The following is a 23,592-nucleotide window of genomic DNA, read 5'->3' as shown; positions in this document are numbered from 1 at the left end:
CCTATCTCACAAGTTGAACATATAATACCAAAACGATAATACTGCATATTTCAGTCCATCATTCATAGATAATTAGTCTTGCACTCTCAAAAACATCAGCGCAACACAATATCCGGCATTGCTGCAATATTAAACCTCCCACATCTCTCAGAACTCGGCGCTGAATTGAGATCAGCTCAGTCTCAGTCAAGCTTTCTGACTTTGCAGCCCATGGGTTTACCAGTCTGAAGATGTACATTGTTGTTGTTGTTATTGGGTTGTCTCAGAATTCGCTTTGTAATCCTGTGCCGAGAACATTCATGATCACTGTCGGCATTTGCTTGTTGTGGTGGTGATAGTCGAGTTGGCGGCAACGTAGAACAAGTATTAGAAAACAAGTCTCATGGAGTTGTAGCGTGTCTGTTTCTGTGGCAGATTGGCGTCCACCTTCAGGCAAGTGGGGCTCGGCATCACGCCTGAAGGTGGCTGCACTGCCCAGTGTGCATCCACCGACTCGCCCACTGCTTCGCCGACTTTAGCTCCATCCATTGCTGAGATATTAAAGTGGGCCCCTCCCCACATACAGACATCCTGGTAAGCTCACACCAGCTCCTGCAAAGATCCGAACTTCCCCTCTTGAACTTCTCCTCAAACAAAGCACTGGGGAGCGTGGATAGCAGAACCAGAAGCCATATTGGAGCGTGTTCACTACCACCAACGAATCGTGAAGAGAGCAACACTGAGCTTTGCAAGGAGTGTGACTGTGTCATAGAGAGACGTCTCCTTGGGAAGATTATTTCGGAGGAAGGTGTTCTCCAGGTCGCAGTAGGCAAGCACGTCAGGGTGTTCACCTTCGCGCAGGAGAGGAGGGCAACGGTGGAGTTCATTTCTGCCGTGCGACCCAAGTCTTCCAACGTTTACCTCCTCGTATTCTTCGTCCCATTCATCTGATGGCACCCTGGGCGGTTTCAAGTGGCTCAAATACTTCTTGATGAACACAACCGCCTCGGGGACCACATAAGATTGCTCAACCGGAAGGTCGTAGAAGATGAAAGGGGCGGCGTCCCGATCGTCTGGGGTGTGGTTTGTGTAGCGGTAGGTGCCCGGGCGAGGAGCGTCGGCTTCGAAGTCAGGCGCATCCTTGATTCTCTTGAAGGATGAATTCGCGGGCGGGGGTGCGTTTCCTGATGAGGTCAAGCGCCACCGCCTCTCCCAGTTGCTTGCGAAACTTCTGCTTCAGCCCAGATGGGCGAAGCACCCTGATCTGATGCACCAGAAGCGGGTCAATTTGCTCCTCCACCCGAGACGAGAAATAATTAGCCAGGACCTGGCGGCTGTTTGCTATCACTATCTTTTGGCTAGTGCAGGATCCGGTGGTCTTGTGAGCGATTAAAGCGTGCCACTGCGCGAGTTGGTAGCGGACGAAGATGATGTTGTGGTCGGCTATCACGGCCGGAGTGTTACAAATAATTGTGGAGAAGAGAGCGTTCCATTGCACCGCGATGTTGTCGATCTTCGACCCTGCTCCAGTGGCGACCACAAGTATCGCTAGCCCTGGCAAAAAAATTCCCCATCTTGATCTGCGTGCGGACAACCTGCTATCGGTCTACTGGTTGCCCACAAATTCATCAGCTGAGCATGCGAGCTCCAGTGTAAAATTACAAATCAGCTGGTCCGATTAGCGGGGTCCCGTAGCCTCCACTTTCGAAAATGAACTTACAATATGATCATTGATAGACTTATTCATCAAGTGCCACCCGCACGTCCTACAGTGAAACCTCGACCATGTCCTGAACGAGGATAGACATGGATCGTCGGCACGCAACAAGCATGGATCTCAGTCAAGCAACGTCGCATAGAGAGAGTTGAAATCCCTCGGCGTATACAAGAACTTACGTGGATGCGAACGGCGAATTATTCGACATGGCGAGGGACGACCCAACTCATAGTGGAATGCCTGCTGAGCCATTGCTGGTGCAACTGAACAAGCTTGAGAACTTGGTTGCTTTAAACTGCACCCTCTCCATTCTACTCATATTGACTTGCATTCACGTAGCCAACCCATTTCGGATAACTTAATCATCGTGGTAGAGGATTTCAGGTGTTTTCACACAATTCAGTCCAAAATGGAATTTATATAAATGTTTTAGATGAAGATTCTCTTCAACCCAACTCCAATATAAAGGCTAATCTAATTCCAACAAGTGGTGGGTTACAAAATCAAGAAACATCTTTTTACAAAATTGAGAAGTGTGGCACCTAATTATGCTATTAAGTATCACCTAATTTAGTGCTACCTACGGATATTAATGTGTGGATGAGTCAATTAGAATTCAAACATCTGATTGAAAGTAACCCACTATTTTTGAGTGGAATTTTTGCCACCATTTTTCCTTGTTTTTGCTTATCTCCAAACTCTATCTCATGCATCCTTCATCTTCTGGCCTTGCTTCAATGGCTCCTTTGAATCTCATTGCTATTGGATTGCATAGTCCACAAGTAAGGTATTAGAATGTGTTGCAAATTTATGAGGTTTGGATGGATTTTCTCCATATTGCCCATGTAATTCCAAAGATTACAACTACACTTCTCAACCACAACACAAGTATACAATAATTAATTACTCATGCAGAATTAGCCACCTCATATATACAACTTCACTAATACACAATTAAATTTTAATATTTCATGCATATTCATTTTAAATACAATGAGTTTAATATATTGCTCATAGCTAACCTTTGTTTTAACCAACTCCTAACCTATTTTCAACTAAAAGATATCTACTTCGTGAAGAAAAATTCCTCTATAGAAACTTTATTTTAATGCAAAGTGCATGAAATAGAACAAATCACTTTGTTGATTATAAGTTTAAATATATCAACTCATTTCTTGATTCTAAAGTTATATTAGAAATTATAGTTTATTAAATCAGATTAAATTAAATGATTTCTGATTTGTAATGATTTCTTTTTAGGAACTTTTAGCACTACTTATTAATTTTTTCTAAAAACTACAACTTGAGAGAGGCTCAATAAATAATTTAGAAAACAATGCTATATATGATTACAAAAAAGGTGCATTTCACATCATCTTATCTTCTTATGATCTTTGGATTGATTTCTTAAGTGTAATGTCAATTTAATAAACGTTTCTAATTTCAACTTATAAAAGGATTAAAAATTTGCAACTCCTCAACTTATCATCTAAGTATAAGGACTTCCTAAATCTTTATTAATTTATTGGTGTTATTAATAATACATGTCTATATTTGTGAATGTGTGTGTATATATATATATATATATATATATATATATTATTATTATTTATATTTAAAAATTAGATTTACTAAAAGATATTGTAAATATATTTAAAATTCTTATAATCATAAGTCAATTTTATTTCACTCATACATAATAAGACATTGTTTTTTATTATTAATAATAGATATTTATGTTCCATATAATATGTATTAATAATAATTAATAATTTATGTATAATAATTTATAAAAAAATACAAACTATAATTTATAAACTATGTTATTTTATGTAACTTACCATTATGTTCCAATAAATCTTTAAAAAATAGTATAATATATTATATTTAATTATTTTATTAATAATCATTACTTTATTAATAATTTATTCTTACTTTTTTATACAATCCATCAAAAGATATAATATATGTTACAAAAAGTAAACTTGTAAAAAAATAAGTGTACAATCATGATTATGTTTATTCTTTAAATATGACATTGTCTTATTTTATGATTTAATTGCACATAATTTAACAAGTCACTATTAGATTATTTTTCAAAAGGTCCTTAATTCAAGCTTTATGATCCTATAAATATTGATATTGATTTTTACTAAAACTAATCATTATCATAATATATTAAAATTAAATAGAAATTTTAATTATACTTTTTAGTAGTACATATAAATATAGTCAAAATATCAAAATCTAAAATTTCAATTGATCTTCTGTATGTCTTGGTCTAAAGATAGACCATCATAAAACATTTCTAATTTTTCATGAATATTTTTAAGTACAGAGTTTTTCAATAAACTATTTTTTTTCTTATTACATTAGACAAAATATAAAATTGTGCTCAATGAATCATTTATAACTAAAATTTTATAATTATAAATATTTTGAAATTAAATCACACAGCTAGATTCATTCATTGTTGTTTTATGTATTTATCTTATTTAATAAATGGAGTAAAATTTAGTTAGTGATAAAACCGTAGAGAAGCTCATGTTTGAGCCCACTTCAAAAAATATAATATTTAAGATAATGCATATTTAGGTAAGAAAACTATAAAAAAAACTGTTTGGCCAACATAGTTGGGTCTTTGAGAACTCTAAATTAATTCTTTGACCTCCAACACTATGGCCATTATACATTGGTATATTATTTTATTTTTAGAACAAATTCAAAAAATCTTCAAGAGTCTTTGATCTTTAACCCTTTTTGTGTAACAAAATACGAACTATCTACTTTGTACGCTGCTTCAAATTTAAGTTTTGTCTTTCAAATAATGAGCGGCAATGGTTGTAAATTTCACATAATAGAAATATCAAATATTAGTAAAAAAAAAATCCTTTAATCAGTAAAATAATCTAACCCTTTCTACCAAGCTAATACAATTTGAAAATAAAATTTCAGTCAATCGTTATATATTTATAGTACTAAAAATGCTAATATATTAATCTAGTGGTGAATTAAGTTAAATGGAATATATATATATATATATATATCCATCTTCAACTACTAATGATTGTGCATTGCCATTTTTATTTTTTGCAATTCATATCTGCATAGTAGAACTCAATTTTAGATGTCAGAGTTTTAGTAAATGCAAAATAATATAAATATGAAAATATGAACTTTAGCATTAAGTTTCATATCTTATGTCTAAAAATTAATGCATTTTAATGTATTTCGTAATTTTTTCTTTCAACATACTAATTAAAAGATTAAGAGTTTACAATGAAAGTAATGGTGAGAATTAACATGAAAATTTTAAATAATTTTTTAAAAAAACAGAGAAGAAATTTTTTCTGCAAACCAATATTCATTTGAAAGCCTTGTATTTTAGAAAATTTATTACAAGTTTTATGTGATATTTATGTGCAATTGAGCGGTGCAAAAGATAATGGTTGAATAAATCGTGAGGCACAGAAAGGTTGTTAGCAACAGAGGAATGTTGAAATGATTTGTTATATTTTATCGTGATTTATAAAGTTACTATTTAGAACATTTTAAGTTATTGATCTGGAATTGCCTGTACAAGGAGGTTTATTTTTTATCTCACAACCCAGCACATTCACAACTCAGCACAGTGTATGTGAAATACTCATAGTTCTTAAAAAGAGTAATAAATCACAAAACTATATTTCATCTGTAATTCAAAAAAAAGAGTCAAAAAATGTACGCAACAGTGAATTGCAAATGGGATTGCACCAAACATCAGATGTCAATATTGGTCACATGGGTCATCTTTATGCATTAAAAACAAATGACATAATCGAAACAGTCCAACCAGTCCATCAAACAGTGCATTTTGAAGTCAAGCAAGTCCTAAGCAAAGCAAAGCAAATCAATGAGAGAGAGAGATAGACTAAGAAGCAACAATTAGGGTTTCGTGTTTCCTTCGGGGCACAGAATTCACGCTCCTTCGCCAGAGATCTGTTTTGCAGTGTTGCGAGGTTGAATTCCACGCTGAGCTGCGAGTGCTGTAGTAGCATCTCGTCGGTTGGGTGATGCATGTGGCGAAGGATCGGCAAGTGATACAGTTCTGTCGAAGTGTAATTCGGTGTAATTTCACGAATGGCTTCGAATTTCTGGACGTCCTCGCACTGGTGAGGATCGGATCAGATCAGCTCACCCTTCTGTTTTTTGGATTGCCTCGCGCGAGCTTATGTTCGAAATATTTGATGTTGTGGAGTTTGTTTGTTTTAATTTTCGAATAATGTTTTTTCATGAGTTGTGGTCCGATGATTTGCCGAATTAAATGCGTCGATTTTGCTGCGGGGTTTTTAGGTTACGGAAGATGCTATCGAGGCTTTGTTCTTGCAGTCAGGGTTGGAGGAATTTGAGGTTTTGGTCTGTGGGTTGAGAGAGTAATAGTGAACGGCATCTGTCTGAATGGTTATTGCTGTGATTTGATTCCAGACGCATGTTGTGGGAATGTGACTGTAGCAAGAAACTGCTAGACCAAGAGGAAGTTAGTCATGTTGCTCAAACTGATGCGGAGCGGGGTCTTACACCCGAGGATGTGAAACTTATGAAGATACAATTTTCTGCTTGTGCGTTCTAAAACTGGATTCCTTTCTTGCACCCTTTGTCTTATTCTATATCCTTGTTAGTCTGCGTCTTTTTTTAAGTTTTGAAAATAAAAATAAAATAAAATTGGGCTCTTCTTGAAGAATTATTGCTGACATAGCTCGATGATGGTTCAGCTGCAAAGGATCTTTTGAATTGCTGGATAATGAGCTGTTTTGGTGCATTCATTTCGATTCCTTATGCTCTCTCTAAGTTTTACGCTGCCATCGTCCTTCATAGTCGCTTCTGTCTTGCAGACATCAAATTGCTAGGATACCATGCTAAAGTTCGTCAGCGGTGAGTTCATATTGCAGTTTCCTTTTTGCTGGGTGAAACAGGAGCTGTACGAAGGATATACTTGATGGTTAGAATACATAACTAGTGGTACCGTGCACGATGATGCACTTGATTTGATTTGCTTCTACGAAGTCTGATTTGATCAGCAGATTATCTCGTTCTTAACTGCATACAGGCGCTGATTTCTTTTGTAATGCAGGGTTGTCGCAACTGCTATCGCATACTTTAGAAGAATTTACACCAGGCATGCCCTTCATCTGCTTCATATTTGCATGTTGTTTGCTGTCGTCTTTGGATTCTTTATTGAATGTGGTCCTGAAACGAAGACTTCGCAATATAACATGGCTCTTTTCCAACTTGGCCAAATTAACTAGCGCCGGACTAGGTTTAATCTATCTGATTCGCCTGCTCTTTCGTCATATTGTTGAATATCTTAGCACATCCAATATTCACTCATGAGCGAGGTATTCCTACCTCGTATGATTTCCTACTACTACTTCAAAACAATTAGGTCAGTTTAGCCAATTTCTCTTTTGCCATGGCTATATTTGCCGACAAGGAGTTGGATTCTTTTGTGCAGAAAAAGTTTCTCCGAATTCGATCCACGGCTAGTTGCTCCTACATGTCTGTATCTGGCCTCCAAAGCAGAAGAAAGTACAGTGCAGGCTAAGCTTCTTGTTTTCTGCACGAAGAAAATTCGGGCAACCTTCGCCTGTCTCTTTACTTGTAAGTATGAAACTCTCCGCTACTGTACGATAATAAGAGGTGGTGATCTCGCTTTGCTACATAGAGGTCAGAGGGATATTGTAAAGCTACCAATCTACATAGACTGGATAAGAGAATATCAACATCACTTATAGATGATCTTAGATCAGTGGACTTTTGATGTCCTTGCCTGGTCACAAAATGATTTCTTTTGAAATATTCAGTCCTTTGTCTACGTGAAACTCTCGTCTTGTACTTGTAAGAATATGTTTTTATTTGTTAGTCGTTTTAAGGGTTTTTCATTGATCTCGTTTGTTTGTTGAAGCAGCTCCAGATGAGAAAGCACATCGTTATGACGTTAAGGATATTCTTGAGATGGAGATGCGGCTGCTGGAAGCACTGGATTATTATCTAGTCATCTATCACCCTTACCGTCCCCTTATTCAGTAAGTTATTCTCACATGTTGCGACCTAATTCTAAAGGTATGTGGTATTTAAGTGTGCCTCCTGCTCAAAGAGCTAGTATAGAATGGTATTTATGTAAAAGCTTGAAGGAGATGTTCTATCAAAAGCCACTTATTTTCATGATGACACTGTTTGCCTATGTTTTAGATGGGCTTTGCGATTTTCTTTGCCACAGCTTATAGTTGGTACATATTTGGATGCAGACTGCTGCAAGATGGTAACATGCCGACAGATATGACCCAATTCACTTGGTTGATTTCGGACTTTTTCCTTTCTTTTTCTTTTTTGAAGCATTTAATCTAGCAAATTACATGTTCTCCGCTGGGCTGCAGCGATAATTCTTTCCTCATCTTCAATTTCATTAGGGAAGAAGCTCCTGGTTGTGCATCACTAGTCCACGAACCATTTCAAGGTTGTGACCTATTGAATGAAGTTGGCGTGTATTAATGCATGACAGGTCACTGGTGAACGATTCGTATAGGACTGACCTCATCCTGATGTACCCACCTTTCATGATTGCACTTGCATGCATCTACATCGCTAGCGTGCTCAAAGAGAAGGACACAAGGTCATGGTTTGAAGAGCTACGTGTGGACATGAATGTGGTATGGTCGAATGCCCTGCTCAGCAATTACCATGTTCACGTTAGCGTTAACTGCATTCTAGCTTTAAGATGGTCGTTCTGCAGTTAGCTGTTGTGGATGTCTCTTAGGGGAGCTTAATTTCAAATTGTAGGGCTGTGCTTGTCATCCTTTTGAACTTGTCTTTGAACTTGCACGTTCAGATTAAAAACATTGCGATGGAGATTTTGGACTTCTATGACAATTATCGAGAGATACCTGGTGAGCGCATTACGGCTGCTGTAAGCAAGCTACCGCAAAGACTGTAGAACTCATCTGCACAGCTAGAGTTCAACAGTTATTAAACTCATGCAGTAGCCAATTCTAAACATTATGTCAATCTCCTCAACGCTAAGACTGCGTTAGTTTCGATGGGACAGTTGTGGGCACCATTCACTGCATAAGTAACAGTTCATGGTAAGTATATGAACGACTGTAAATGCTCACACATTCATGTTATTAGAAGTATGGGACATCTCTGCAGAGTCTGCGCCGGATTTGTAGTCTTGTGATTACGTCCAATTCATACAAATGTCTTTAGGAAGGGCACTTTCTAAAAACATATCTTCTGAAATCATAGTTGAGATGCAAAAAGGCAGCAGAATTTCATCTATGAGATCCTTTCAATTGGTGAGCCATCGGCGTTAGCATAACAATGGCATGATGTAAGTTTTCATAACTTAAAAGAATCACGGGAGCGGATGTTGGGCAGCCGTCGTCTTGCTGCGGTAGTAGAAAGCCGACGTCAAGCAAGCATACATGGGTGGGTGAGGTTGGAAGGCGAGGTGGGTGGGTCACACCTTTGGTTTAGAACAGTGGCAGACTGCTGTTAAGTTCGAGGAAAGTGTTCTGCGAAACCGCTGGGCAGCATTTGGATATTGGGGCGACACGAGAGGGAGCGCGCGCACGTTTCCGAGATCCAGCAGGTAGTCTCCTGCAATCATGAAGCTTGGGAGGGTGTAGCAAGCCGTGTGGAGAGCACGATTGGTGGGTCGGAGTCGTCATGCGACACATGCGCGCGGAGCATTGGCGGCGATTGATTAGATGGCTGTTTGCATCCGTTGTAGTCTACATGGTTAGGAATCTCAGCTTTAGCGGAATGCATAAAACATGCCAAACAAATAGAATTTAGCAAAGGTGTATCTCTTTGGAATGAAGCCGCATTTAGTGCAAACACCGATAGCTTCAAGGGAGGTACTGGAATACTGATATCGAACAGATTTTCCAACTTCATTACAGAACATGGGATAATCATGAGAGGACGAGCACAATACGTAACCCTCCAGTGGACACCGCAAATCAAGATAGGGATCATAAATGTTTATGCCTTCAATTACACAGGTTCTAGGGCACGCCTCTGGAACAAAATCAAAACCTTCCCACTACCACAGGCTAACTGGTTACTTGGAGGTGATTTTAATATAATATACCAGCTTAGTGATAAACTAGGAAGTCAACCATCAACGGGTAAGGGCCCGTGTGAACTCACATGGGGAGAACTTCAAATACACCTCGGAATATCGAACTGCTTCAGTGCCGATGAGTTTAGAAAACTAACACCGAAAACCTTCTCATGGGACAACAGAAGAGCAGCCCCCGACATGATTTGCTCACGCCTAGATCGACTATACCTCAATCAACAGTTGATTCGCATAGGCGGACAAACAGCAATATGGCCCACACTGGCCCATGTCTCCGATCACGCGCCTGTAATTGTGCACATTCAACTGCGTGGACAGAAACGGAAACCAATGCCAGTCTTCTACATCTTTCTATTAACGGATGAGACAGAGAGAACATTGCTACTAGCTGAATGGCAAACTGCCATTGAAGCACACCCCGATAGGTCTTGAAACGCAAGATTTGCAGAAAGTTTGAAACTCATCAAACAATATAGTGACCGTAAGCTAGCGGCACACAAGGCCAAAGAAACAAGACACTTATACAGCTCAATTCCAGCCAATCTTTGAAGCTGAAATTGCACTCCATGCGAACTGGAACGACCAACTGTCTCGTGACCAACTGAACCAAGCACAAACTACCTTACATATACGAAGACAACAGACCCTAGAAGCGAAACATGATCGTCACATGTCGGAGTGGACACGGATCGGAGATAAATGTAACAAGGAATTTTTTGAATTCTGCAACGGACCCCAAAAATCTACACCCATCAGAGAGCTCATCAACAATGATCAAGTACTCACTGAACAAAAAGAGATGCAACAGTACGTGGATAACTACTATAAGCAACTTTACTCAAGAGACGAGACAGTTGAAGCAGCGGATCAAGCAAGAATGAATTGCTTCGCCAGCGTACCTACTTGCGTGACAGAAGAACAAGGCAGAAAACTAATGAAACCTCCACCACCCAGGAAATAGTGGATGCCGTCAAAGCCCTACCTAACGGAAAGTCTCCAGGTATCGACGATATACTCATGGAATTCTTCAAGGTTCCCTTAGAGGAAACTAGCGAGGACCTTCTTTGCATGGACAAGGAGGTTTCTGAGACGAAAATCCTATGTCGCACCCCCAATACCAGCAAGATATCACTCCTTCCAAAGGGAGGAGAACTTGCTTTTCTCACAAATTTCAGACCCGTATCAATCCTAGGGTCAGTTTATAAAATCATAGCTAAAATTCTAGCAAACCGTATGATTCCGTTTTTACCTTCTTGGATCCGAAACAGTCAAACTGCCTTTGTCCCTGGGAGATGCATCTTTGACAACATCTTTATGGCCCAATCAGCTATGGATTGGGCTGTAGAAAGCAACCAACCTCTCATCATCCTTCTCCTGGACTTGGAAAAAGCATATGATAGGGTGAGCTGGACATTTTTGCAGCAAACAATGCTACACATAGGCTTCCCACAAGAGTGGATTGACCTGGTCATGTCTCTATGCAATGATGCATCAGCAAGAGTTTTGCTCAATGAATACCCCGTAGAACAATTCTCCCTACAGAGATCGGTGAGACAAGGCTGCCCCCTAGCCCCATACTTATACTTACTAGCAGGGGATGTTCTAGGACACATGCTAGACGATCCCAACAAACTCTTAAAGGGCTTAACCCTCCCAGATGGCAGAACAACCAATAATCAAATGTATGCAGATGATACAGCACTTTACATTCAAGGAAATGAAGCCAATTTAAATACAGCTATGAATATTCTTACACTCTACTGTGTTGAAAGTGGTGCAAAGCTCAATTGGAGAAAGTCCGTTGGAATTTGGGCATCACCTCACCCGCGTACTTGGCAATGGACAAGGAACCCTGGTCTGAAGTGGCTCCCTCAAGGCACTTCGATAAGATACCTAGGCTTTTCCATAGGATCTATGCTACCTGCAGAGGATATTGCCAACAAAGTTATTCAAAGAATAACCAAAGGCCTCACAGTTTGGGGAACACACGGACTTTTCCTAGCAAGTAGAATAATGACAGCAAATCAAACAATCTTAGCGATCATATGGTACCTCTGCTCTTGTGCAGCGATCACTAATCCAATCTTTAAACAAACTAGAGCTCTACTACGTAACTACATATGGGAGGCAAAGTCAGGTTGTACAACGAGAGCCAAGATCAAATGGTCAACAGTAATCCAGCTCATTGATTATGGTGGAGTCAAAGTTCTTGATCCACGATTACAAACACAAGCACTCTTAATGAAACTGGTTATACATAGCATGAAACCTAGATATGAACTTTGGAAGCTCTTCGCTCACCATCACCCAGCCCGAACTAAATCCATAATAGCTGGTAGATGGCCCCGGCATATCCACTAGATGATGGCAGGCCGCACACATCCTAGAGGCTCCCCTCCAATATGGTGAGCAATGTTTCAAGTTTGGACGGAGACAAAATCAGGGCTCCAACAGCAGCCACTAGAACATCCAACCAAAATGCTGAGACAACCTCTTTTCGGCAATCGCTTGATCACACAAACATCAAGAGTCCAATTCGGTATCAAACCCACTTCATCTTTCTCAAATTGAGTACACAAGAATCTATTCCAAATTAAAGATGTCTTTCACCAACCCTCGGGTCTATGGCATACAAATTCTTTTATAAAATCGATTATACGATCACGAACGATGTCTACCCAATGGGCAACTTTGAAACAGGCAATCCCCATGGACACCTCCTAGTGCGACACCGCTAGCTATAGGAGATTGGGTCTCATTACAGACATCGAAGATTTCAATCGTTTACCACCTTAGACGATTCAAAATGACCAGGTGGCTACGTAACAAGTATCAAGTCCTTGAACCAGAAGAAATTCTAAATTACCTCTTCGGTCTATACCCATTACCACAAGGCATCCCACACCATGTTCGTATTCTGGTCACTTTTGGTAAGAAGAACGATGTATTTGAATTTAATTTATGTGAGCTAACAAATGACTCCAAACTCTAGCTTTTTGGGCAAGTCTCGATCAACTAGCTAGGCTGGGATCCCAAAGAATGGAAGTGGCTAAGATTGGGGATACTAAAAGAATGCAACTTCTATCAATATACAAACAAAAGAAGCTATAGGGTAGGGCTTGACAAGACTGCAGCCCACATGAATGGTCTTAGCGATCTGGCGAGCCTCAATTATAACGATCAGCAAAGGAAATCTTTCATAAGGCGAGTATGGCATTCATGGCTTCTGCGTAAGCTTGCAGCAATGCAGTGGCTGCACCTAGCAGGAGCACTACCTATAGGACAATGGAGGTCAAAAGCAGCTAGGAGAAGCACCTGCGGACTATGCTCATCTAGTGATATAGAAACCATAGAACACACGCTCTACAAATGTAATCGTGTTTCTCCAATCTTGAGCCTAATGTTTGCACTGAGAAGAAATTATGGCCTTGCTGATATATACAACACATGGCCCAACATCAGATTCGGACTTCCAACAAGACATAACAATACCAACATTGAAGAAGCCTCTGCATGGGATTCAGTGGACAAAGTCTTGGTTAACGACAACACTCCTTGAGATCTCTTACGGGTAAGTTTGAAATGGAATATTTGGGTTCAGAAATGTGGTCAGGAGAACTGTGGCAATCCATTCTCTCCCGAGAAAGTCCTCTTCTAAACTTGGAAGACGGTCATTCATATCCGCTCCGAAGTCTGGTGCAGCATCATCAAGTTCAAACGCTCAGAAGAACGTCGAAACAACATGATAGCCTTCTTTCATAAAGTATGGACATCACAAGGGGTTTTTGCAACCCAAGGAAATCCACAACACTGGAAATGGCTCCCGCCTATTGTGTTTCTATCAAAGACTTAGCAAAGGCTAAGAATCATCCATCGCCAACGATACTACTCAACTTGGATCACACAAGGACTACCACTGAAATGACCACAGAAAGTGACAACCTCTCATTAGAAATAGACGCCCTCTTCACAGAAATTGAACAGGGGCTTCCTAGACAACAATCACACACATCCAACTCAGCGTCCCGTTAACAAGAAGATAACCCTGTTGAACAACACAATCAAACTTCAACTGAAATCCTACGAGAGACTCAAGTAGAGAAAAGAATGGTTCAAGAGGTTGATGCCATACTGGAAGAAGTCAAACGAGAGCTCAAAAACCAAGCACCAGATTCACCACAATCAATCTTTTGTCAATGGAGGGCTCAAGTGGAACGCCAGAGATAATTTGACTCGCTGCCATCTGGGCCAAAAGATCTTCACTATATTATAGAAAATACAAGAAACAACCTTCGCTTCCAAGGGAGCATCACGGCTCTGTAAATATATGGTGCAACTGTGCAATACCTACATAGTGTCAACATTCATGACTAGTTGGCGAATGAAAGAGCATACTTCAACCTCGACAATCGTCACCCTTGTTAATCCTAATATATCCTAGGAGTATAACCAAGACAACCATGAGAATGAGAGCATACAGAAGCTTAATTTGATTATATTGTGAGCAGGTATAAGCCAAATTAATTTGGCTCCACCAAGCTAAATGAGCTATTACACATGGCAGTAGGTCAGCAATTTAGAACAACACCTTGCCAAGTGGCAAAAACGAGAATGCATTACCGTTATGGCCGCACCCCAATAATGGGCAATTAGCCAATACCAACGTGCCATGGCACCTCCTGTATCGCACTTTGGTGCTATTTTTTAACCTCGGATTTGAGTCTCGGCAATGGAAGCTCCCGAGTAAAAAAGTGGACTACATAACTTTTTTAAATTCTTTGCCTTCTCTGCCAAGTCTGTCCTTCTTGTTGTTGCAATCTTCTTAGCAAGAACTAAATCCTAAGACTAATACTTGTGGACAAAAAGAGTGCTCTTTGAACTCCCTTGTAGACCTTTGCAACTTCACCCCACTTTGGCTCATCAATTCCCAAGTCATTATGGAACTGACTCCATCACTTTCAATCAAATACAACAAATCTCTAAGGAAGTGCCCCTTCTAAACTTGCACCCAAACCAAGATTTAAGCCAACCTCCAAGTCATCCACATAGCAAGTGGTGCAGCAGTGTAGAAATTTTTTCCATGTACTTTCATAGAAATTTGTACAATACATAGACATTAAAAAAAGAGGAGGCAAAATGTGTCAAAAAATGTCAAAAATGGTGGTGCCAAAATTTGTGCGAGATGCAATTTGGACCCTAGATGCACCTAAAAAAGGAAGAATAGTGATAGCATATCACATTCAAGGGTAGATTTGCTATTATCACAAAAGTAATGGGTAGATTTGCTATTATCAAGAATATAAGAGTATTCTTGATATTTTAGCATATTTGGGGGATATATATGATATTTTTCTTTTAAAATTTTGACTTTTTAATTTTTCTTATTTTTCTATCTCTTATTAAATAAAATTAATAATTTTTACAATTCAAATATAGGTGCAATAAATGGATGATCTTAAAAACATCACATTTAAAAGACATAGCAATAGTCTCAAATAACAACCAAATTAGATAAGATTCTTTTTAAAAAATATAAAATATAAAGGAAAATATTAAATAGACGTGGGCTTTACTTGAATTGACCTATTCATCCTAACCATTGTGAATAAATAAATAAATAAATAAATATAAATGAAATGATCTCTAGATTCATTTCTTTACTATTAGATCTAAAACTAATGAAAACAAACCAAATTCATCTTCATTACTATATGCTTCATCATAGATAGATCAATTTAATAAAAACTTGGGTCTATCTAAAATTTCTTAATATAAAAAATAGTTTCAATTAATTTTAGTTTTAACAATATTAATGATAAAATTTCTTTGTAGCCATTTAATTTCAACCAAAATATCAAATTATATATATATTGTAATTGTCAATAAGTACATGTTTAAAATCTAAATTTGCTTGGTTGTTGATCAAATTAACACCAACAAAACCAACAAAACACATATTTACATATACATGGAAGGAGAATTTTAAAACTATTTAATTTATTGAATTCACCTTATTATATAGAAATTATTTCAATGTATATTGATTTTTTAAATATTTAGAGAATAATAATAGTATACAAAATAATAATCATGAATCTCATATATATATATATATATATATATATATTTCTTTCTTTTAAAAAGAAAACATATTTTTTTAAAACTTATAATAGAAGAACTAAGACTACCAAATATACTTGTGTAGTTCATCTTGTATAGTTTAATTTACAAAAGCAAAACAAAACATATAATTTCAAAAACCTACATAATTATTATGAAACATATATATATATATATATATATATATATATTAAAATTCCTATATAATCTATTTCTATTTGCCATTTTGTATTTAATCTATCCTAACTTATTGCTAAATTTGAAAGTAAACTAAACTAGAATAGAATATCAATTGTATTAATTATTTTTTGTTCTTTCATTTTTATTCTTAATATTAATTAATCTACATATTAATTGGTGGTTTATTTTATTCTACTTTCTCAGAATCCAATTTCTTAAATTGTTCTCTCTTTTATTGCATTAAGGAAGATTGTATTGAGGACTTTTCTAATTATTAAAAAAAATTAAGAAATTACAAGGCATTCTTGTTTTATGCTTTGTTGGATTTGATAACTTTAGATAAGGCTCTATTTACACTTACAATTGGTTTTATTTCCAAGCTTAAGAAATTAATCAATTCTGTAAATTTTTTGTACAAACATAAAATATTTATTATTTAAAACAAAAAACCCAAAGACATTTTTGTTATTTGTCTCATTAACATTTAACTTCAACAGATCAATAAAATGTTTAATTTTTTTGTCAAATTAATAATGTTATATGTTAATAAGACATTTTTTTTATAAATAAATCAAAAAGAAAAAAATTGTTGCTTAGTTTTAAATATTATAAAATAACCAATTGCACTTCCTTTTGTAGTGTACTTAAAACTTATTTTTGTAGAAAACTTTAATAGAATAACTTATTTCCAATTTCCTAGTACAAACCCATTACCTCTTTTTATATAGCAATATTATATTTTTATATTAGAAAAAAACATATTATATTACCAAGCAAGCTTGTTTGGTAATTATAGTGTTAATTGTTTTTAAGTGGATTTTTCCCAATTGTATGTGAGAAGACATTAAAAAACCCAGTACTCATTTCATACAACTTTCTCAACAACAATATCTTAAACTACATTGTAGACTTTGTGGACTTGGCTTCTATTAAATTAGTTTGCCTTTGTCCACAAACTATAAGTTTGACCTTGTTAAGGGTTAAATCAATTGCCACCAAAGAGTCTTGAGATGGCATGTTAATTAAAATCGTATTTCTAAACCCCAAAAAAAAAAAAGTCGTGAAAAGAAAAACATATCAAACTAGGATAAATGCTTTTTTTTACTAGCTCAATCTATTTTAACAGGCCGTTCAAAAAGCTTGTATCACACCACAACTGAAAGACATTCTAATTTATCAGATTAACTTAATAAATAAATAAATAAAAATCATAACCCACATTATAACCTTGCACGGTTTTGTATATTTAGGTTAAGCCTAATTGTCTCGAACAATTGCTTTTGTGCAAGAGAATAAAACGCTTCCTTTTTTTTATCAAGCTGATCTCTTTCGTTTGCTTGCTTCCTCCGGCATATACATATATGTACATATATATATATATATATATAGATCTGCTCCGTGCCACAAAATCGAAAACAAAGTTTATAATCTGCTTCATGAATTAAGCACATTTCTTATGAACAAAACATATAATAATAAATTATATATATATATATATATATATACACACACATATGTACTTCGATCAACCAGAGCCCTAAGTATTCCATAGTGACCTATTCTGTACAAGTACCGTGAGGGAGGGAAAAAGTTGAAAAGAACCAAAACCCTAAGACAGAAAGCAAGGAAGGGAGTGTAATAGAAAACCTGGATAATAATCCAATGTAATACAAGTTAATTATTCGAAGAACAAAGCAAAGCTGAAGTCTGCAGAAGAAGACGAGGTCCTGGCCTCGTTTCCTCTGAACTCGGTCGTGGTTTCTCGCAGGTTGCGGAGTCAGGCCCATTCAAGGGCAACACAACCAATTCCGTTGTTTCTCATGCGCTTGTGAGCGGGCGATTGTCACGCTCCGTGCTCGTGCGCGCACATCCGAGGGGGGACATTGTGATCGAGGTGGAGGAGAAGAAGAATTTCTGGTGTGTTTGTGAATTAGGGTTTCGCGGGATCGCGACGTTTGTCTGGGTTTGAGGGTTTAAGCGGTCGAAGACTAAAACTCGAGGCCGCCGGGAGCGATGGCGGGCGAGAGGAAGAGGAAATTGAGCCTGTTCGATGTGGTGGACGAGGCTGCGAACGGGAGCGAGAAGTCGAAAGGGAATGGCGGTGGTGGTCCCGTGCTGAACCCTCACACCGGCAGGCCCTACTCTGCCAAGTATTTCGAGATTTTGGAGAAACGGCGGACACTGCCCGTTTGGCAACAGAAGGCGGAGTTTTTGAGTATTTTGGCCAAGAATCAGACGATGATTCTCGTTGGAGAGACTGGGTCCGGAAAGACCACACAGGTATGTCGAACTGACATGATGATGTGTCTGAGTTTAGGGGGCTTGGCGTTGATAAAAAAGCGACCTATGCTTGTGGGATTGAATGGTCGTTTTTCTGGGCGGCCAAGAATGCTTGCACCAGGTCTTCGAAGGTTTGGAGGAATGCTGTTTTTTCTGTTCTCTGGGGCTGTGTATTCTGGCTGGCTTTCCCTTTGCAGGAATCTCTAAATTAACAAGAGACATGAAGGAAGCGAGTCCATCTGAAGGGCTTATGTTGGTGTGTGCAGATTCCACAATTTGTGGTTGAAGCAGGGTACACGACCAACAGGAAGCAAGTGGCTTGCACTCAGCCAAGGAGGGTGGCAGCTATGTCCGTGTCCCGACGTGTTGCTGACGAGATGGACGTGACGATTGGAGACGAAGTTGGTTACAGCATCCGTTTCGAGGATTGCAGCGGTCCGAAGACCACTCTGAAGTACGTCTTTTGACCTTTGGTTTCGAGGTTGGAGCCTTCGTGCAGGTCGTGGTCCTCAGGAGATCTATGCTTGCTCATACCGAAAAAATACAATGCTTAATGCTGCGATTCTTGTGCGAGGTAGATGAGTAGATTGCTTCATAAGTTTGGAACCATGGTTGCCAAGCCAGTGCACTATTAACTTTATGAATACATCCAGCAGAATTGCACGCCCAGCACTTGTATGCTTCGGCGGATGTGGGTTGTCGTTTGCTTGAATTGTTCTGATGAACGCGGGCATTGACTTGCCACCGGTTCTTCGCAGATATTTGACCGACGGTATGCTTTTGCGAGAGGCTATGACCGATCCTTTGCTGGAGCGGTACAGAGTGATCATCCTTGATGAAGCCCACGAGAGGACCTTGGCCACAGACGTGCTATTCGGTCTTCTCAAGGAGGTGTTGAAGAACAGGCCAGATCTGAAGCTTGTGGTGATGAGTGCCACATTGGAGGCGGAAAAGTTTCAGGCGTATTTCAGTGGGGCCCCGCTTATGAAGGTCCCTGGCAGGTTGCACCCCGTGGAGATATTTTACACCCAAGAGCCTGAGAGAGATTACTTGGAGGCTGCGATTCGGACGGTGGTCCAGATCCACATTTGTGAACCGCCCGGAGATATCCTGGTGTTTCTGACGGGAGAGGAGGAGATTGAGGACGCGTGCAAGAAGATAGGTCGGGAGGTGCAGAACTTGGGGGACCAAGTGGGACCAGTGAAGGCGGTTCCACTGTACTCCACGCTGCCGCCTGCCATGCAGCAGAAGATCTTCGATGCAGCGCCGCCACCAGCAAAGGAAGGAGGTCCACCAGGTCGGAAGATTGTGGTTTCGACGAACATCGCGGAAACGTCTCTGACCATAGACGGGATCGTGTATGTGATCGATCCTGGGTTTGCGAAGCAGAAGGTGTATAATCCCAGGATTCGAGTGGAGTCGCTGTTGGTTTCCCCGATTTCGAAGGCTAGCGCTCATCAAAGGGCGGGACGTGCAGGTCGGACGCAGCCAGGAAAGTGCTTCAGGCTGTACACGGAGAAGAGTTTCCAGAACGATCTGCAACCGCAGACGTACCCTGAGATCTTGCGGTCGAATTTGGCGAATGTGGTGCTGACGCTGAAGAAGTTAGGCATCGACGACCTGGTGCATTTTGACTTCATGGACCCTCCTGCACCGGAGACGCTGATGAGGGCGCTGGAGTTGCTGAATTACTTGGCAGCCCTGGACGATGATGGGAACCTGACGAAGTTGGGGGAGCTGATGAGCGAGTTCCCACTGGATCCGCAGATGTCGAAGATGCTGGTAGTGAGCCCGGAGTTCAACTGCTCGAACGAGATTCTTTCAGTAACTGCAATGTTATCAGGTACGGAGGTCTTACTTGCAACCGATGCACTTTTAGCTTGGCATGAGCGCATTGGCCAGCGTAGATTGTCGTTTGAGCGAAACACACGGGTGTGGAGTTTTAGTGGTGATGGACTGAGAACGTTTGCGATGTTGTTGGAGTGCATGGAGTCTGTTGTGCAATCTCTTGGTGCGCATTTTTGTACTGCTTTAGTAGTTGCAGGCATGCCACATTGAAATGTTGAGGATGAGTTGGTGAGAGAATCGTGCTTGTAGCCGTAGGTGATGGTTAGAGGTTGGATGTTGATAGTGTAAAGAAGTGTTGCAGAGTCATATCAGCGTGCATCATTTTGTACGGCACTTCGCCCTCTCTGCGTCTGCTGACCTCCCGTGGTGCTGCTCCCCTCACTCTTTGTGAAATATTTTGGCTCATAAATTATATGGCCTTGCCACGTAATTTCTTTAGTTCCCAATTGCTTCATGCGGCCAAGGGATGCTCAAAAAGCAGCTGACGAAGCTAAGGCTCGGTTTTCGCACATCGACGGAGACCACCTGACGCTTCTGAACGTGTATCACGCATTCAAACAGAACGGTACGTTGGCGTTCCCTCGCTCTCGCTGTGCGCGTGGGAGTGGTGAATATCGCGGGACTGTGGTTTTTGATTCGCTACTGTGGTCAATATGTCAGTCGGTGAGGGGTTGTTGTGTTGTGTTTTTCAAGTTTGATTCGCGCATGCCATTGTGTATGCCAACCTTGAGTTTGGGGTCTGCAGTGAACTTGATGGCGCATGGTGAGTGGGAGTAGGAAGGCGGTTCGTGTGGCTTCATTTGAAGTGCTGGTTTACAGATTGAGGGAACGTTTGGCTACGTGGATGGCATGATTTGGAACTCTGAATTGGTTGGATGTGTGCATTGTTTAGGTGAGGACGCCACCTGGTGTTTTGAAAATTTCATCAATGCGCGAGCGTTGAAGTCTGCCGACAATGTTCGGACTCAGCTGGTGCGCATCATGAATCGGTACAACCTGAAGATGTGCAGCACGGACTTCAACAGCCGGGATTATTACGTGAACATTCGGAAAGCTATGCTGGCGGGGTACTTTATGCAGGTGGCGCATTTGGAGCGCACTGGTCACTACCTGACTGTGAAGGACAATCAGGTGTACTACCCTTCAATGTCTTGTCATTGCAGGAGTTTATTCTTTTGGTTGCAATTGTTTGAATACTGGCAGTCGGCCGCAGACATTGATAACTACACAAAGTCTGATGTCTGATAACTACACTTGATAACTCAAGTTCTGTAGTAGTTTTGAGCCTTTGTTGCGAGTTCCAGTTTCTGGAGTTTTTGCGCTGTGCTGAAGTGACTTTGTTTGTGAGCGCGTGTCCTGTGTCCGCTTAGTTTTTTGTCTTTTATTTGTTCTTTTTAGGTGCAATATGAATCCGAGTATGTAGAAATTGTAGATATTATGTTATAAACCTATTGTAGATAAATTGTATGAAGTGCTATTATAAGTATAGTAATCGTCTATCGTTGGACAATATTAGCTTTTGCAGTCTATTACCACTGAAATGGCTATTGCACGTCATGTGTCATGAAAAGGTGGGCAGGTTTTGTTATGATTAAAGTTCTGTATTGATCGTTTCCATGTCTCGCAGATGGTCCATCTACATCCATCCAGTTGTTTAGACCACAAACCAGAATGGGTTCTATATAATGAGTTTGTACTTACAACTCGAAATTTTATTCGAATAGTCACAGATGTGCGCGGGGAATGGTGAGTTGCATGATGCCTTTCCAGCTCGTGTGGAAGACTCGTAAATCCTCATTCAGCTGTGTTGTATGTGTAATGGCATTCAATAGTTGGGTCTGCTGATCAGTTTGTAGACAGGAATAATTGTTACTTTGGACGTGTATTTTGTCCTGATTAGTTGAAGGTTATGGGATCTGGAGAGTAGGTGATTGCAACTGCTTTGGGATTTAAGCGTGATAGATCGCCTATATTCTAAGATCCTTTGTTGGAGCGTGTGTTTGGGTTTGCAGGTTGATTGACGTTGCTCCGCATTACTATGATTTAAGTAACTTTCCTCAATGCGAAGGTAGACGTGTGCTCGAGCGACTATACTTGAAGCGCGAGAGAGAAAAAACGGAGACTAAGAGCGGCAAAAGGTAGTCGGAAAGGTGTAGACTAAGTGCAGGCGTCGGATCTGGTCTTCTACATATTCATGCTTACGGCTTAGTGAACAGGAGCGGCAAGGTCAGGTTCCAGATTGCATTTTTAACGAGGCTCTGGATCTTGAAGGCAAGGATGGTGTAATTCTCCCTTTGCAGATCGACAAGGAAACATATTTAAACACGTGGAGGTGGGCGAAGGAATGATTAGTCATCTCCTCTGGTAGGTGCCATCAAAGAGGGATTTCTGCACAATTGAATCAAGGGTCCTAGGATTTGATTGTCATAAAATTACATTTTTGTTATGCTGGTATGCATTGCTGCTAATGTTCAACAACGTCAAGAAATATAAAACTTTGCGATTTGGTCCGCGTTGACTTATGGTTACCGTTGTCGCCAATGAAATACTCATGCAGCTGTGAAAATTGCTTTTGATTTATACAATATTCTGACGATGTCAAGGGTAGGGCAGACTGATGCGTGAGGACCCCACTGCACATAACTATTCGACGCGTGCATCGGAACCCTGGGGGCACAGCCTTCAAACGCAGAACTCAGCTTTATAACAGTCTAATCCATTAAATTAAAATGTTGAATCTTCAAGAAATTCAGAGAAAACGATTCTATCGAGAGTTTGCAGTATTTATGTAAGCTACGAATTATACTGAAAATGGTTGCCAAGGTATAAACATAGAAGTCTCATCGCGACCAACTCCAACATTTCGAATAGTAGCTTAGAGGCACAAAATACCGCTCCCTTCGATCACAGTTTGCAACCGACTCGGCTGCCACCGGTAGTTCTTTCCTGCAAGAGAGATTCACACAACCTACTCCAGTTCAAACAATCCCATCCAATCCAGGTCATCATCATGAATCAAAGTCTTCATTAGATTGTTATGCGTCGCCCCGTATCAGTGAGCAAGGATGCTGGACGAGGCGCCAGCCATCATCTGCGAGATATCATGTCTGCACAAATACTGTCGCCCCCACGATAAGCTCGAGACAACCACTGAACCAATATGTACCTCAATCCTTAAGACAGTTCCGAACTGCGAACTGCGGTCTGTCGGAGCCAATACAAGCCCATCTGGGCGAGATTGTATTACCGGAGGTCACAGTGAGTTAGTGACATGGGGGCATCAGAATTGAGAGAGGATGAGTGGGTTCCACGTCAGACTGTAGGGTGTTGTATCCGGCATGTGGGA

The 23,592-nt window shown here is 39.9% G+C and overlaps 2 protein-coding genes across 6 annotated transcripts; both read left to right on the top strand.

Annotated features, from left to right (window-relative positions):
* Positions 1-5,202: 5,202 nt before the first annotated feature.
* On the top strand, positions 5,203-9,782 carry LOC112276055 (cyclin-C1-1). Of its 5 annotated transcripts, XM_090246730.1 has the most exons (10): positions 5,203-5,329; positions 5,686-5,847; positions 6,188-6,294; positions 6,568-6,607; positions 6,807-6,851; positions 7,188-7,333; positions 7,638-7,758; positions 7,981-8,028; positions 8,235-8,382; positions 8,562-9,782. In XM_090246730.1, exons 2-10 carry the CDS (start codon positions 5,816-5,818, stop codon positions 8,664-8,666), a joined length of 792 nt encoding a protein of 263 aa, XP_090102856.1. In that variant the 5' UTR covers positions 5,203-5,329; positions 5,686-5,815; the 3' UTR covers positions 8,667-9,782. The 5 variants fall into 5 exon arrangements, with proteins under 5 accessions (XP_090102856.1, XP_024362788.1, XP_024362786.1 ...); XM_024507020.3 differs by lacking the exon at positions 5,203-5,329 and having other exon boundaries at positions 5,436-5,847; positions 6,161-6,294; XM_024507018.3 differs by lacking the exon at positions 5,203-5,329 and having other exon boundaries at positions 5,442-5,847.
* An 8,044-nt stretch (positions 9,783-17,826) lies between these two features.
* LOC112276041 (putative pre-mRNA-splicing factor ATP-dependent RNA helicase DEAH2) lies at positions 17,827-22,774 on the top strand. Its single transcript, XM_024506994.3, has 7 exons — positions 17,827-18,398; positions 18,665-18,852; positions 19,157-20,241; positions 20,686-20,811; positions 21,139-21,377; positions 21,874-21,992; positions 22,259-22,774. Exons 1-7 carry the CDS (start codon positions 18,132-18,134, stop codon positions 22,386-22,388), a joined length of 2,154 nt encoding a protein of 717 aa, XP_024362762.1. The 5' UTR covers positions 17,827-18,131; the 3' UTR covers positions 22,389-22,774.
* The last annotated feature ends 818 nt before the right edge of the window (positions 22,775-23,592 follow it).

The sequence above is a fragment of the Physcomitrium patens genome, chromosome 23 (genome assembly GCF_059467195.1).
Source record: "Physcomitrium patens ecotype Gransden chromosome 23, ASM5946719v1, whole genome shotgun sequence".
Lineage (NCBI taxonomy): Eukaryota > Viridiplantae > Streptophyta > Bryopsida > Funariales > Funariaceae > Physcomitrium > Physcomitrium patens.
Note: the sequence above shows the minus strand (reverse complement) of the source record. Positions and strands in the feature narration are given on the sequence as shown.